This window comes from Pleurodeles waltl, chromosome 7 (genome assembly GCF_031143425.1).
Source record: "Pleurodeles waltl isolate 20211129_DDA chromosome 7, aPleWal1.hap1.20221129, whole genome shotgun sequence".
In the NCBI taxonomy this organism is placed as follows: domain Eukaryota; kingdom Metazoa; phylum Chordata; class Amphibia; order Caudata; family Salamandridae; genus Pleurodeles; species Pleurodeles waltl.
This window is the reverse complement of record NC_090446.1, coordinates 597,760,125-597,775,849: the sequence shown is the minus strand read 5'-3', so window position 1 is coordinate 597,775,849 and position 15,725 is coordinate 597,760,125. Positions and strand designations below refer to the sequence as shown.

Sequence of the window (15,725 nt, the reverse complement as noted above, 5' to 3'; positions counted from 1 at the left end):
TGGGCGAAAATTCAATTTAAAAATCACCTGCCTATTACACACACATACAACTTCACAAAACGAGGATAAGTATGAACTCTTTGAACTGTCACTGACTGGAAAGGTTGTACTTCCCAATATCGACCCCCATAAAATCATGGTTCAAGAATATAAAGGGCAGAATGTTGAGGGGAAAAATATCGATAGGTAAGTGCATATAGGGAACTATGTGCAAACTATGTGTTTGCATAGACTAAAAACAGCACAAATGGCAGTGCTGACCAGCTTCCGAGCACTACAATTTTAGAGCCAAAAGTTTTCCCTTTCCTATTGCCAAACTGATTTGTGTCGTGAAGGGATAACCCTCTGCTAATTCATGCAAAATGTTGCATGTCTAGCTTGGATTTGCCCAAACTGTTTAGGTTTTTGATGCAAATCTAGATCAACTACAATCCCCTTCTCTGGTTTTGCATCACAACCTACTGTCACAAAACGAGGTGCAAACCATGGGTCAAGCGTTTCTACAATACATACTCATTGCATGTCTAAGCTTGCTTGGCTTTGTGCGTCTGTTGTCACATAGGAAATTGTGCCAGAGAGTGCCAGTTGGGTTAAAATCCTACATGCCATACTGCTGATTCGGCTTTGTGCCATGACAAAATGCTGTGCGTCATGCTAAGCAAACTTTTTTTTGCATGACTACATTCAGTGACTTAATCGGTAGATGATTCTGCAAATCTGACACTGCACAGCTTTCTATCATTCGTCAACACAGAGCTGCTGTTTTTCGTGTGGCACTCCACTGCGTGAAGAAAAGTAGAATTGGATCTCCATGTGAACTGTTCATTCTTTAGAAACTCTGTGCAACAAGCCTTAGTGACATAGTAATTTGGAAAGTTAGCCCACAGGCGCATGACCAGACCAAGATGGTTAACTGGAGGAACTTTCACTATACTTGCCCTCCCCAATTATGCCAACATTCTGGGACAATAGACACCACATGGGGACACTGGATCGACCATGAAGTTACCCCCATTGAGTGTGTTTCACAGGTTTGACCACACTGCTGGCCATAGCTAATTTGCCAAAGCGCAAAAGTGTTCAATGATTGTTACTTTGAGAAAGTAAATCATTAGTTGTAGTGGTTGGTAGGCGCAGTAGAGGTTTCAGTAATTTAAACCTGAGCTCAACACCTGGTACCTATAGCACAAAGCAGACAGATATGACTTAAGAAAATGTGTAAAGCATTTAGAAGCACCAAAACAGTTAAAAAGTGAAAAACGCAACTCAATACAAATCTCACTCCAACTTACAAATATACAAAATATTTTAATGAAGAAAATGACATCACACCTACAAAATCCCAATAAGGGGAACAAGAGCTATGAATTTTTAAAATTTTGAATTAGATTTTAGCGCCAAAATAAAGCACAAAGCGCCATCTGCGGACAACTGATCGCACTACAGCTGGACAAGTGTAAGGCTTGAGGCTGACCACGGTGGAGCACCCAGATAAGCCCTGGTCAAAGACTTACCTTCAGACTTATACATTTTTCAAGAGAAAGGGTTGTCGTCAATGAGTTAGCGGCGGGGCGAGCTGTATACTGGATGGGAAGCTGGGCTTGACGAAGATGGATTGCTGAAGAGCAAGGTCCCAGTGCGATTGTTGATAAAGGCAGGAAAGCTCTGAGCAGGCAAAGTCCAGCGTCTGTTTCCAGGAAGACCTCAACACTGATGGGTTGCTGCTCCCCGGTCCCAGTGAAGCCCTCTACGTTAGGCCTTAGAAACTTTCTGGGAATCAGATCTCCTTCAGCAGGACAAGACAGCAAGTTGAATCCGATCAGCAGTCTGACATCAACAGCTTTGGCTCGATCATGGTCCTGGTCTTCTGTTGGTTCTTCAGAGAAAAAAAATGGCAAAATGTTTCTAAGTCCCAGCTTTTGCATTTTGGGCAGGAATAGTGCACAATATCTAAGGGCATCAGGACCTTAGGCACACCACATAGGCATTAGGGTTCACTACTGCAGAAGTACTATCAGGGTCTGGGGCATGTCCAGTTGCAACTGATCAGCTGTGCTCTTCAAGAAAGTTGACTTTTTGCAGCTTTTGTGTCCCTGTAGATTAACAGGATGTCAGCCAACTGATCCTTGGAGTATACTTCTTGGTCCTGGGTTCAGGTGGGAGCAGGTCCAGCCCCTAGGGTGCGCCTCACAGGTCACAACAACAGGTAAAGTCCTTCTTCTGTCTTCCATAGTCCGGCAGTGTTCTAAAGAGGGTTATGGGGGTGCCACAATATTGCCTCGTGCCAGCCTAGGGTGAAGCTCGGCCAAAGGGGGAAAAGTTTCAAGGGTGACTCTTCACACTTTTGCAGAAATTCCTGTGTGTTCCGCAGTAAACTAACCCACAGTGCCCCTCTCTTCCTAACACCATCAATGCAGAACCCTTCTTCCCTTATTTAGAGCTCCCTATGCCCAGAGGTGTGTGGCCAGGGAAATGAGTAAATCCTACCTTGTGCTCACACAAACAAGTTCTACTGGCAGCTCCTCTTGCACTGGGATTGGTGTCTAGCTGGCTAGCAGGACACTAGATGGGGGCAGGCCCAGGTGTGATCTACATCTATCCCCGACAGTGTGGGCACCCTTTGAAGTTAATTAAGGTCCTGGGCCTAGCCCAGATGGCCATCCTGTCAGGGTAAGGTCAACCCCTCTTTTTGTCTCAGCTCTGGGAGCCTCTTCTCATTCATTCGAGGAGCCATTCAGCTCCTGGGAGACACTGTAAAACTGGCAGAAAGGCAGATTTAGCTAATGCAGGATAATGGCAACTTTCTAAAACTGTCATTTAAATTATTATAAAAATGAGCCATTGAATAGTTTTTCTATCTACTCTTAAACTGAAATTAAGCATTATAAGGTGTTATAATGTAACCCAGTGTTTGCAACAGGAGAGCCAGCCGTGCCAAAGGGACTAACTAATTTGGAGAATTTTCACTGTTAGGACATAAAAGCATAAAATATACATGCCCTTCTTTTTAAAAAGCATGCATCATGTCCTATTGGCATTTAGGGCATAACTTAGGGATGCCTTATAGGTATTAAAAAGTAAGGTTAGGCCTGGCAAAAGGCTTATTTTGCCATGTCGAATTGGCAGTTCTAAACTGGACACCCAGTTGGGAAGGGCAGGCCTGGAGACATGCTTCGCGTTGTCATTTAGTGATGGTACAATATGTGCTGCAGTCTAATAGTGACATTTAACTTAAAGGCGCTAGGTATATCTTTGTACCATATGCGAGGGACTTATGGGTAAGTTACTTATGCCAGTCAGTAGTGTAGTAAATTTTGACATATTCTTAGGACTCATATTACATGAACTTTGCACTGGACAACAGTGTCCCTGTGTGCAGAGTGTAAAGACAAACAATAAAATGTGGCACAAAGTGGAGGTGACCAAGCTAAAAGGGGCATTTTTCCATCCAGCCCCCTCAGCTAAAAGGCAAGGAGCAACAACCTATCTCTTGGCAATTCTTCATAGAGAGAATGTGAAAAATCCCTCCTCCTTGGCAGAGTGAGTTTAGCCTCACATCCACCTAGGTCAACTCAACTTCCTATGGGAGATTGGACCACATCAACGGTTTTAGGCATACTCTCAAATTCTGCCTTTGACAGTGCTGCTACTTTGTCAAGCTCAGCTCCAGCCACTATCCAGATCTATGGGGAACCTATCTCATCTGTAGACCCCACTTGGTAAAGAGATAACCCTAGCCTACCCACAGAGGCAACCTAGCAGGTGAATAGCACTACCAAGGCCAACAAGGTCATGTGGCCCGTTTTGCCTCAATGTCAGACTTCTGTACCCAATGGAGGGCCAGTGCTGATCCACAGGCAAGTAACCAGGAGAGGCCACTGACAGCTGTCAGTATGAGGAACCAGGCCCCTAGCCATCCACTAACAGGTCAAAGTACCAATCTGGTACCTTACGGCATGCCTCACTTCCAGCCTTCGGGCTGCCAAGGAGCCACTCACTTGCTCCTGAGATCACTTGGGCCTCTTAGGTTTTCAGAGGGGGAGCAACAACCTCAGGTTCCTGACACTGGCTTTCCACTCTCACTTCTGTCCTCCAGGGTCTGCACCCTGAGTGAGAATAAACAGAAGCCTGATAATCAAGGACTTCTGGGTGATAAACTCTGATGTCTTGGCAAGTCTTCCTTGCCAAAGCCTCCTGTCTCTTGTCACTTGGACAGTGCAGGCAGCACATATAGGTGGGCAGTGTCCTCACAAGTGCTAGTCTTGGGGCCATCTCGTATGAGAGCAGGTAACAACTAGTTGTCTGGTTCTCCCACTATGTATGCCTTCTCCTGCTATCCTTTCCTCTTCTCCAGGGCCACTGTATCCTTTGATTAAAGACCCCCCAGAAATCTGAGTTTTTGGGGCACCCTGGGTGGCCACCCCAACTAGCTCCTTTTTCACCTGTGGGAGCTCACTGCCTGGAATGCAATCTAGGGGCAGGTCAGGACTGACAATTACCCTCCTCTGGGTAACTAACTCCCCTACTCTACTGACAACCAGGCAACACGGCAGACAGATTCCAGCTCATGGGCATTCAGTGCCCTGCAAAAGTCTCCTGGCAGGTACTTATTGGTGGAAACAAGACTTTCTAACACCCTGGTCTGGCTGGCACCTGTATCCTTCAGAGCAGTAACAGGGACCCTATTCACTCTGATCATGTGGAATTGATTTCTACTGCCCTCGGGGATCACCAGCTTACCTTCAGGGCCACTTCCCAACTAAAGGCTATTAAGGCTTCTCATGGGTAATCCTCCCTCAAAGCTATACTAGTCAGCCCTGTAGAGTGCCCACCAGTGTTAGCTTTAGGTCTGTGGTCTCCCATTCCATGCCTATGCTGCTGGCAATCAAAGCACATACCCTTTTCAAAAGGTCTCTTTCTCCCTGGAGGCCCACTTTCCTGTTTGTCAGGCGTGGGTTGGGAATCTTTCCTGTTCTCAGACATTTGGAGCCCTGAGAAGGTTTCTTTTTGATGCCTGTTGCTTCCTTCCCTTTTCAGGATCACCCACTGGGATCCTTTGGGCACCCTAGTGTGTACCCACACATCAGATGTCCTTCCAAATGTTCTGAGGTCAGTCAGCATGGAGTCCACTAGGCATGGTGCTCTTACTTAATAAAATTGTAAAGAACATCATAAGTGGCAACAGTATTTCTCTTCTCTTGGCCCTCCATTGCTTTCATTGAGAAGTCCACAACACCTGCCCAAGTTTGTAAGCATTTTTGTGTATGTCCCAGACTTTCTTTGTTTACTCCTCAGGGATGAGACCCAACTGCTGCACTAGTGCATCCTTCATGTGAGTGTATGAGTCAGCTTCCCTCGTCCTCTATAGTTAGGAGTGTATCTCTCCTCAGTGTAGCTACTAGCTCCCACAGTAATGCCCCCAGTTCTTCTTGTCCAACCTCCACATTCTTAGTGCTCTTTCATAAGAGGCAAACCATTTATCAGTGTCATACCCCAGCACAAAGCTAGGCACTACCTTTTTAGGCTAGTGAGGCGTGTGTTGCCTCCCCCCCCCCACCCAAGACCCCTCACCATTGCTGCCACCATCTTCACTAAATGTGAGGTGCAATTTGGCCTTCTTCTCTTCTAAGGCCAATTTCTTCTCCAGTGCTAACTTATCCTCTAGGGCTAGGGCAGTCAGCTTGGCTTGAGACTCTCTCTCTGACTCCTTTTGCTGAAAACCCATCTGGCTGGCTACCAGTTGTGAGGGGCTCAATATCTGGGCACCTTCACTTCTAGCTCTGGAAAGTGCTCATGAGAAACTGCTTTGAGGCATAACACCAAGGACACCTCCTGCCTCTACCCCTTCAGGGGTTTGATCGACCTCTTTTTCATTCTCCTCTGAGGAGACCTGTAGCTCTTGGACTTCCTCCCAGGCCCTGAGGGCCTTCACATAAGAATTTCTCCTGGAATTCAGGCTCAGTTTTAGTTTCCTGTCTCTGCGTAGGGCTTTCAATTCCACCACTGTGAGTGTTTCAAGGGTAGCCAGATCCACCTACATGTTCCCTTCGACTTTCAAAAAGTGCAAAAATTGGGATCAAACATAATTCAAAAAATTTGAAAATGGCCCAATCAAAGACTAGGCGCCCATAAAAAAAATTTAAACAATTTTTGCTTTCTGTTCAATTTAGGACATTTTAATTTTCAAATTAATAGTTGAGTGGTACTTCTAAGCAGAAGTTTTGTATCCTACCGCTGAACACCAGTGTTAGAAAGTGGATTATTAGTTGGAGTGGATGGTGGTCTACCGCAAGTAATAATGATACAATTCTTGTTAGGTTCAGTAATTTAAACCTGAGCTCAACCCCTGGTAGATATGGCACGGAGCTGACATGTCTAACTTAAGAGAATGTGTAAAGCATTTAGATGTACTAAAACAGTTAAGAAATTGAAAGCAAAACACAATATTGAAAGCAAAACACAATACAAATTCCACTCCAATTTATAAAACTAGACAATATTTTAATGAACAAAATGGCACCAAAACTACAAATATCCAATCGGTGAAAGCAGAGAAATGAATGTTTAAAGTTTGATTACATTTTTTCGGTCCAAAAAGCACAAAGATCCTACAGTGAGGAAACTGGTTGTTTTAGACGGGGACACAGGGAAGGTTTAAAGCTAACCACGAGGGAGCATGGGTTGGATACAAGGCCCAGGTATGTCCCAATCAAAGAGTTACCTTCGGATTTAGAAATGTTCTTGGTAAAATGTGTCGTAGACGAGTCGTGCTGGGCAAGCTGGGTCCAAAGAGAGGCTTGACAATGGCAGATTGGTCCCGGTGCAGTCATCAATGAAGGCAGGAAAGCTCCATGCGGGCAGAAATTTGATGTCCATGTCTAGAAAGACCTCAACGTAGATGGGATGCTGCTTGGCATTGGTTCCAATGAAGCCCTTGTTATTCAGACCTAGAAACATTATTAGAAGTCAGATCTCCTTCAGCTGGACAAGCCAGCAGTTATATCTGGCAATCCTACGTCAATGGCTTCGGCTCGATGGCGGTCCTGGTCTTCCATCGATTTTTCAGCAAAAAAGTTAGCAAAAAGTTTCTAAGTCTCAGCTTTTACAGTTTGGGCAGGAGGAGTACATTCTGACACTTATCTAAGGGCCCCAGCACCTTAGGGACATCACGCAGGGGGTCTGGACTCACTCCAGCAGTAGCCACCAGCACAGTCCGGGGCAGGTCCAGTTGGGACTGGTCAGTTGAGCTCTTCAGGAAAGTGGGCTTCTTGCAGCTTTTGTCTCCCTTTAGTTTAATAGGAGGTCGTCCAACTGACCCTTGAAGTACACTTTTTGGTCCTGGGTACAAGTGGGAGCTGGTCCAGTCCTTAGGATTCTCCTCAAAGGTCATAACAGCAGGTGTAATCCTTCTTCTGTCTTCCAGTGGTCTAGTTCCTGAAGGAGGTACTTGGGGTGCTGCATTTATGCGCAGTGCCAGCAAACTCCTGGACACCCCTAACCAATGGGATACAAGTACCCAGGGGTGACACTACCCACTTTTACAGCTCTTCTTGAATGTAAACTATCCAATGGTACACTTCTCTACCTAAAGTCAATATGTCAGAACATTTCTCTCCCCATTTAGAGTTCCCTGTGCCCACCCAGCGGTGTGGCCAGGGAAAAGAGCAAACCCTCCCTTGAAGTCACTCAAACAGGTTCTGAGCACAGCTCCTCTCCCACTGGCATTGGTTTCTGACTGGCTAGCAGGACAATAGAGTGCTGAAGGCCCAGGTGGGATCTATATCTGTCCATGACAGGGTATTCATCCTTTGAAGTTAATTAAGCTCCTGAGCACAGCCCAGATGGCCATCGTGCCAGGGGAAGGTCGACCCCTCCCCTTTTGTCACAGCTCTGGGGGCCACTTCACATCTATTCAAGGAGCCATTCAGCTCCAGAGTGACACTAAACACCTTAACTGGCAGAAAGGAACATTAAGGCTCAGGCAGGAAAATTACAATTTTCTAAAAGTATCATTTTCAAAATAGTAATATAAAATCAGACAAGACCATTAAGTTAGGTTTAAAAGCTACTATTTAAATTAGTCTTTCAATCATTTTTCTAGAGACTCTCAAACTAAAGTAATGCAATATAAGGTGTTGTATTACAACCCAATGCTTTATTATTGAGAGAGCCAGCCTTGCCACAATGAAAAACAACTTAGAAGTAGTCATGGCCTACTTTATAACTACCATGAACCCTGCCCTGTAGGCATTTAGGGCCTATCTTAAGGGTGGCTTATATGTATTGAAAAGGAAGGCATGGGTATGGCAAAAGGTTTATTTTGCCAGGTCAAATTGGCAGTTTTAAAACGGTACACCCAATCTGCAAGGGCAAGCTTGGAGACATGCTTTGCATTTCCACTATAGCGGTGGCACAAGAGGTGCTGCAGTCCACTACTGACATTTAACTTAAGGCCCTGAGTACACGTTGGCATCATATTCTAGGGACTTATCGATCTTGACATGTTTTAAGGGTAAGAGCTCATACACTGGGCACTAGGCAGCAGTGTCCCAGTGTGCAGAATCCAAAAAACAGCAATAAAAAGTAACAATAGGTGAGGGTGACCACACAAAAAAGGGGCAAAAAGGTAAATCTTCCTACAGTGATCAACAAAGCCTGGCCTTTGGCTTTGCTTCAAATGTTCAGGCCCTGACTGCATTGTATGATATCTGGTGTCATGCCTATTTTAGAGCCTGATCTAGATCCTGTCATCCCCATGGCTGAGGGTCTTAAAGACCAATGAAGAACCCACACTTGGGTACCATGAACATTCATGAATAGATACAACTAAAGACAAGATGAGAGGACAGCGACATCAGATATTCAAAGCACTGCAATAAGGGACAGGCAGATTGAAGATGAGGGCCGGCTGGTGTAGCATTTCTATAGCACTTTCCACATCTGGAAAGAAAGGGATGCGCTTTGTTTATGAAAGGCATACTGCCACATATGATACAGTATTAAAGACTTTGGACCTGATTTAGAGTTTGGCGGATTGGGTCACTCCATCACAAACGTGACTGATATCCCTTCTACCGTATTACGATTCTATAATAGCCTACGGATATCATAATATGGCAGACGGGATATCTGTCACATTTGTGACTGAGTAACCTGTCTTCCAAACTGTAAATCAGGCCCTTTGTCATGTATATGGATTTATAGTGGAGGCTGGCATACATTTTATCATGCAATTGTCATGGAGTTGGTACACAGTCTGTCATACAATCTGTCATGCAATCTGTGATATAAAATATTTGCAAACTGCCCTGTTTCCCAATCGGTCAAGCAGGTGATCACACATGCAGTCGTGTAGTGGTCAAGCAGATGGTCATGTGGCCGGTGAAAGCTGTGACTGGACACGGATCCCTTTAAATTCCGGGAAAATAGAATAATCTGTAAATCCACATTTGCAGATTATAGGAGGAACAGAGGAAGAACGGAAATCGTCACCCTGCAGTTTTCCTTGCTTGAACCACTGAGCCATGCTTTTCAGAAATTTGGGAAATCAACAATTCTCTTTTGAAGAAGGAAAGTGTGGAGAACGTATTGCTTTAAGGTGAGCAGCTTTGTCGCTTTTACTGGACTTGTGTTTGCAATTGAATGGCAAAGACTTTTCTTTAGCTAAGGTGTACATAATTCTTGTCAGTTTTAATATAATTGCAGTATTTTGTGTGTATCTGTGGGTATCTCAGTGCCAAATGCCTTAAGGGGGTAGGGGCCACAAACATTTTAAGAAGCTAGCTTGGCAGAGGCTCCATTACTTGTTGTCTCGGGAAAAACATACTGGGCCTGATTCACAAAGGTAAACTTAGTCTTGAAGTCTAAGTTTAGACCTAAGTCTAAGTTTAGAGACTTCCGGTCTAAACTTGAACTTGAGGTCTAAGTTCGTCTTTGTGAATTGGGCCCTACGGGTGTAGTTTTAAGTGTTGTATCCTTACGACTGTGAAGACTCCACAGTCAGGACAGAGAACTCTGCACATAAAAACATATGCATATCCTATCTTTTTCTGTGCGGAGTTCTCCGGCCTGACTCTGGACCCTCCACAGTTGTTATAATACTACACTTAAAACCACACTCACTGTTTGTGAATTGCAAAAAAATAGTAAACTTACACCAAACACATAAGTTTACCTTTGAGACCAAGGCCCACTTTTCAGGAGCAAGCACCTCACAGTTGTTCTACTGGTTAACCACAATGCCACCCACAAGAAACCCCAATGATTTCACCTACACAGTTTTCTCCTCACAGGGAGGTAAGGAAGCAGGTCCAGTCTGCAAACAGGTCCCCTCTTGTAGACTGTTGGTCAAAAGATGTGTGTTGTATGTTTCCTGGTGCATAAAGTCTCTCAACCTAGAGAAGGAATAAATCAGGTTAGCCTAAATACAACATTCAAATTCTTGACTATTAGTTTGCAAGATTCCTAGACTACCATCTTATTTCAAACCTGACCAACCAATATAGGGATGGTATGGAAATCAATCAAGTTTCCAAAGGCAATACACAAATACAACTCTCCATGCAATGGCAAGATGTCAAAAAATAACTACCACTGTGGAGAGAGTACAGGCAGTGCTTAATTTGTAAAAGTAAGAGCGCGGGCCCAAAGCTCTGCATATAAGCCAGCAGCCAGCGCAATTAAATGTAGGCATGCTGAATACCACAGTTGATAGTCTTAGATCCACCTCATGTCTCTTTAATCCACTACCACACACTCACTACAACTTCAACTCACTCTTGCAGGTTCCTCCTTTCTGCCTTTGTGATGGGTTTTCTGTCTTTCTTTTCCTCCCTTCTTTCCAGTTTGAGTGTATTTTCCCTCTGTTGCTCACAGTAAATTCCTGATGCGCAATAATAAGTGCTGGTTGTGCCGGTTCCCAAAATGGAGAGCAGTGGATCCTGGGGACACAAGGTGTAAGGGGATGTTAAAAGCGCTCTATGAGACTCATCAGATGGAGGGGATGTCAGAAACCCAAGGGAAGAAGGGTGTCAAGAAAAACTGCAGTTTGAAGGGGACCCAAGAGTTATTTGGGTATCCAGAAAGCCCAAGATATACTGAAGGCCCAAAAGCTACATGGGATATAGGAGAGTAAAAAGATGCAAGGAACCCGGGAGATGGAGGGATCCCAGATATCCAAAAGATGCAAGGAACCTAAGAGATAAAGGAAGTTACAGGTGATCAGGAAGATCCAAGATATGCAGAGGACCCAAGAATTACAGGAACCGAGATACAGAGAGGATCCGGAGTCCCAGAAGATACATTGGATCCAGGACATCCAGGGTTTGACAGGGCTATTGGAAGCAATGGTCATTAATGATGCAAGGAGTCAGCCAACCTGTCACGGTCACTGCTTTGAAAGCAGTTTGCTATTTTGAACAAAGCAGAATATTACAGCAAAGGAACAATACCTGCTCTAAGCACTGCATGTGGTGTTACCAGCATTGTCTATATAGCACCTTTGCCATTTGTATGGCAGAGTAGAACTCTCAGACTCGAAGCGCCCTTTCCAAACATACTCAGATTTTCATCAACCGGAGTGAATTTGTCCTGTGCTGTTGTTTTCTTCCTAGCATTTGTGTAACATACAATCTGCCAATAGCGTGGCATTGCTTCACATTCTGTAGTCAAGCCTGGTTGGCCCAACGCATCGCTTAACAATCTGAAAAGTGTCTTAACATAGTGTACTATGTGTATGGGGGCGTCGTGCGTGTGCCAAGTGATTTAGCCATTTATTTTGTTCCACTAGGATGACCTGCTGTTTATTCCCGGCATGAGCAGACTGTTCTCTCGACAGGCATGGCTAGTCAAGGATATGGCTTTGATGCAAGAGTGTGCGCGTGAGGGTGTGGTATATCTGAGCTTACTTGTCCTCAGTGATCCAACGATTTCTGGGGCTGTGGTGATAGGGGGTGTGCTGCTAAAGTGCAACGCTGCCAGCTGTACGGCTCGGTTCTATGCTGTGAGCCCGAGGGACTCTTGAAGTCTGTCTGGCGTGTTGTAGTTTGTAAATGTGTGTAAGTGAAGGTCTCAGTATAGAAAGGCGTTTCATGGCCAGCAAACGTACCTCTAAGGTGCAGGGACACGGGGGGTTCACCACTGAACTCCATCTGGAGGTAGACTACTGATTGGCGACAGTCATAATCACGGCACCACAATCCACTGCAACAATTCCATAGACCCCACTGCTCTCAGCCGCCGAAGCACCACACTGGTGGACCCACAGCAAATAACATGCAAAGCAGCCTCCCCCTACATTTACCCCAATGGATCTGATCAAACCCAGAAACCCGCCTCAGGTTTGCACCCTAACTATCGATCCCAGAATATCAGCAACAACATATTGAAAAAAAATGTAATTGGTAAATTCAGATTTTCTATACCTACCTCCACATATACATGTACCTACACAATACATATATCTTTAAGCTACATAGATGTGGAGTTAGGAATAGTACATCTATATATCTCTATATGCACTTACCTTTCGATATCTTGTCCCTCGTTATTCTATCCTCGAAATTCTAGCACCGCAATATTCCTCCCCACCCCAAACAACTGTAGTGTCTTTAATGACCTAGGTGACACTGATGCCCCCCTACTCCAGACACTGATTTGATTCGTTCAACAACACAGTGGCCCCGTAGACCCTGGTCCTGGGCCTGGTGCTTAGCTATCAGTAGTGCCAGTCATAGCGCCCCGGCGCCTCCGGTGTGGGAGACCCACTGTACCCCAATTATAGCTGTCATTTACTACATAGTCAGTGGGTGGGCGACCATTTTCCTTGCTTGCAGAAGGACACATGGCATTCTAGCTACACCACTTGCATGGAGCCCCAAGGTGAAGTTGGCAGACACCAAAAGCCATGTGACCTTCTCCAGCCTTCATCACAAGCCTCTGACACACTGTGTGATCTGCAACTGCGTCAGTATCCGTACAGGGCCCTATGGTCCAAATTCTGCTGGGCTGCTTCTTACCTGGAGAGCCTGGAGAGCCGCGTTCAGTGCTTCAGTCACACTGTAAGGAAAGGGCACGTGGGGGCATCTTTATAATGCGGAGGAAGGGCCGAAGTCTGTGGCGAAGACGCATCCACTCCTCCATTTCAGACTGCCCCTTGGTAGCAGATGGAAGGCATTCCTCAGGGTTAATGTCTAACCCTAGCCTTCGGTCGTTTGGGAAAAATACAGCAACGTAGAGAAAAGACAAATAATCTGGCCTAAAGGTAGGGTAGGGCGCATAACCAGTGCTTACTGTGGGCTTCTCTGCCACACCGGAAGTCCAAATAAACATGACAGACACGCCAGCCTGCCTGACAGCCTACTTACTGCTCTCTCCAAATACAGATGTCAGGCCTGACACAAGTGCTCCCTCTGGACGTATCAGTCGCACCTGACATCCGAGTACACTGTAGGCTCATATGTCAGATCTGACATCCACTGTTCCCTTCAGGCACATTGGTTAACCCTGATACAAACACATTCTTCTATACCCGACACCCCACTCTTCCCACTTCAGCGTGTCAGAGCTGGCACACAACTATTCAGTCTAAACACATGGTGAAGCCTGACACGCAAGTGTTCCCTCTTGACAGGTCACCAGCTTGACACACAACTGCTTAAGGTATACACATTGAAAAATAAGCCCACTTCCTCCATCGAAGTGCATTCTGGGACTCCCAGTAACCCAAATGTATGCCCCATACCAAAGCAGATAGTAGTTCTGTCGGGATGTGCTAAATCCATATTTTACTGCTGGTAGACGGAACGTCAGCGGCGTGTGGTCTGGTCAACTCCCACAGCCCTTGGCCCAGAATCACAAATCCTCCTAATTACGGGGAACTTTGGCCCAGTTTCCTGGGCTGTTCTTGACGAGGGCGCTCAGGGGGACCCAGGACATAGTTATGGGCAGATTCCATGGCGCTCGTCTTCCCATGGGCTGTAGATACTGTGGGAAGTTGCGCTAACAGGAAGTTAACTCCCCTCCTTCCGACACACACACACACACACATGTTCCAAATTCCCAGCAGGCCACCAGAGGTAACTATTGAATGACGCAGAATACTCCACGGAGAATTGGTCCGATTTCACTGCACTCTAGGTAAGGCTGGGACAGAGTCAGTCATACGGCTGCTCAGAGAAGCCCAGAGCATAACTTTGGGGGCACTGGAGGAAAAGAGCAAAAGACCACGTGTTGGAGACATTGGAATTATTGAAAGTTCCACAAGAGGCTTTATGTTCCGTGGAAATAATGTATTCGAATTAGAGATTACAAAATATCTTTTATGTATTTAGCTTTTTTGTCTAGCGAAAATGTAGACTGGGCAGACTTCGAGGCGCTTTACAACATGAAAAAAAAACACGCACAGTGTATAGATTAATACAATGGAAACATTTTGCTCGGATGCTGCTCTCGTAGAGGCAACAGAGTCAGGCTTCAGAGCCCGGGAGTCATATAATGGTAATCCATGGAGGTGAAGGGGCCGTAGATTTCTTGGAGGAAGCATTGCGCAATTCTCAGAGATTAACTGATAACAAAATGGAAGAGGGTTATTAGGAAAAGGTATAAACTGTCTCTCATTTGTACAGGTGATCGGCATCTGCGCTTTCTTGGGGACCAAGGCTTATTTTTCATCATCACACATTGGCCATGAGCAAAAGAGAGACAAGTAGAAAAGGGAGAAAGGAATTGTGAGAAAGTATCAGAAACAAGAACGTGCAAGGGTGATGTAAAAAGGCACGCGGGGTAGGGTGACCACCCGTCCGTAAATTTCACGGACTGTCCGTAATTTCGCCCTGCTGTCCGTTGTCCGTGATGAAAGCTTTAACGGACGGCATTTGTCCGTAATTTTAGCCTTTCACCTAAAGGGCAACGGAGGCAGGGCGAAATTACGGCAGAGGAGTTTCCCCAGCTGGGCTGGAAGGCAGGGGTGTAGGAGGCTGGACTGGCTTGTAGTGAGTACCAAGGGGTACTTGCACCTTGCACCAGGCCCAGTTATCCCTTATTAGTGTATAGGGTGTCTAGCAGCTTAGGCTGATAGATAATGGTAGCTTAGCAGAGCAGTTTAGGCTGAACTAGGAGACGTGTGAAGCTACTACAGTACCACTTAGTGTCATATGCACAATATCATAAGAAAACACAATACACAGTTATACTAAAAATAAAGGTACTTTATTTTTATGACAATATGCCAAAGTATCTTAGAGTGTACCCTCAGTGAGAGGATAGGAAATATACACAAGATATATATATACACAATAGCAAAAATATGCAGTATAGTCTTAGAAAACAGTGCAAACAATGTATAGTTACAATAGGATGCAATGGGGAAACATAGGGATAGGGGCAACACAAACCATATACTCCAAAAGTGGAATGCGAACCACGAATGGACCCCAAACCTATGTGACCTTGTAGAGGGTCGCTGGGACTATTAGAAAATAGTGAGAGTTAGAAAAATAACCCTCCCCAAGACCCTGAAAAGTGAGTGCAAAGTGCACTAAAGTTCCCCTAAGGACAAAGAAGTCGTGTTAGAGGAATAATGCAGGAAAGACACAACCCAACAATGCAACAACTGTGGATTTCCAATCTAGGGTACCTGTGGAACAAGGGGACCAAGTCCAAAAGTCACAAGCAAGTCGGAGATGGGCAAATGCCCAGGAAATGCCAGCTGCGGGTGCAAAGAAGCT

General features: G+C 45.3%; 1 protein-coding gene across 1 annotated transcript in view; it reads right to left on the bottom strand.

The window, feature by feature from the left end:
- The window catches only part of SLC34A1 (solute carrier family 34 member 1), a 120,223-nt gene extending 107,133 nt beyond the window's left edge, over nt 1-13,090 (bottom strand). Inside the window, exons 1-2 of the mRNA XM_069244486.1 lie at nt 13,017-13,090; nt 10,275-10,394 (exon numbers count right to left, since the gene is read on the bottom strand). Of these exons, the coding sequence (XP_069100587.1) occupies nt 10,275-10,381 (107 nt within the window). The 5' untranslated portion in view covers nt 10,382-10,394; nt 13,017-13,090. The remainder of the gene's footprint in view (nt 1-10,274; nt 10,395-13,016) is intronic.
- Between the last annotated feature and the right edge of the window lie 2,635 nt (nt 13,091-15,725).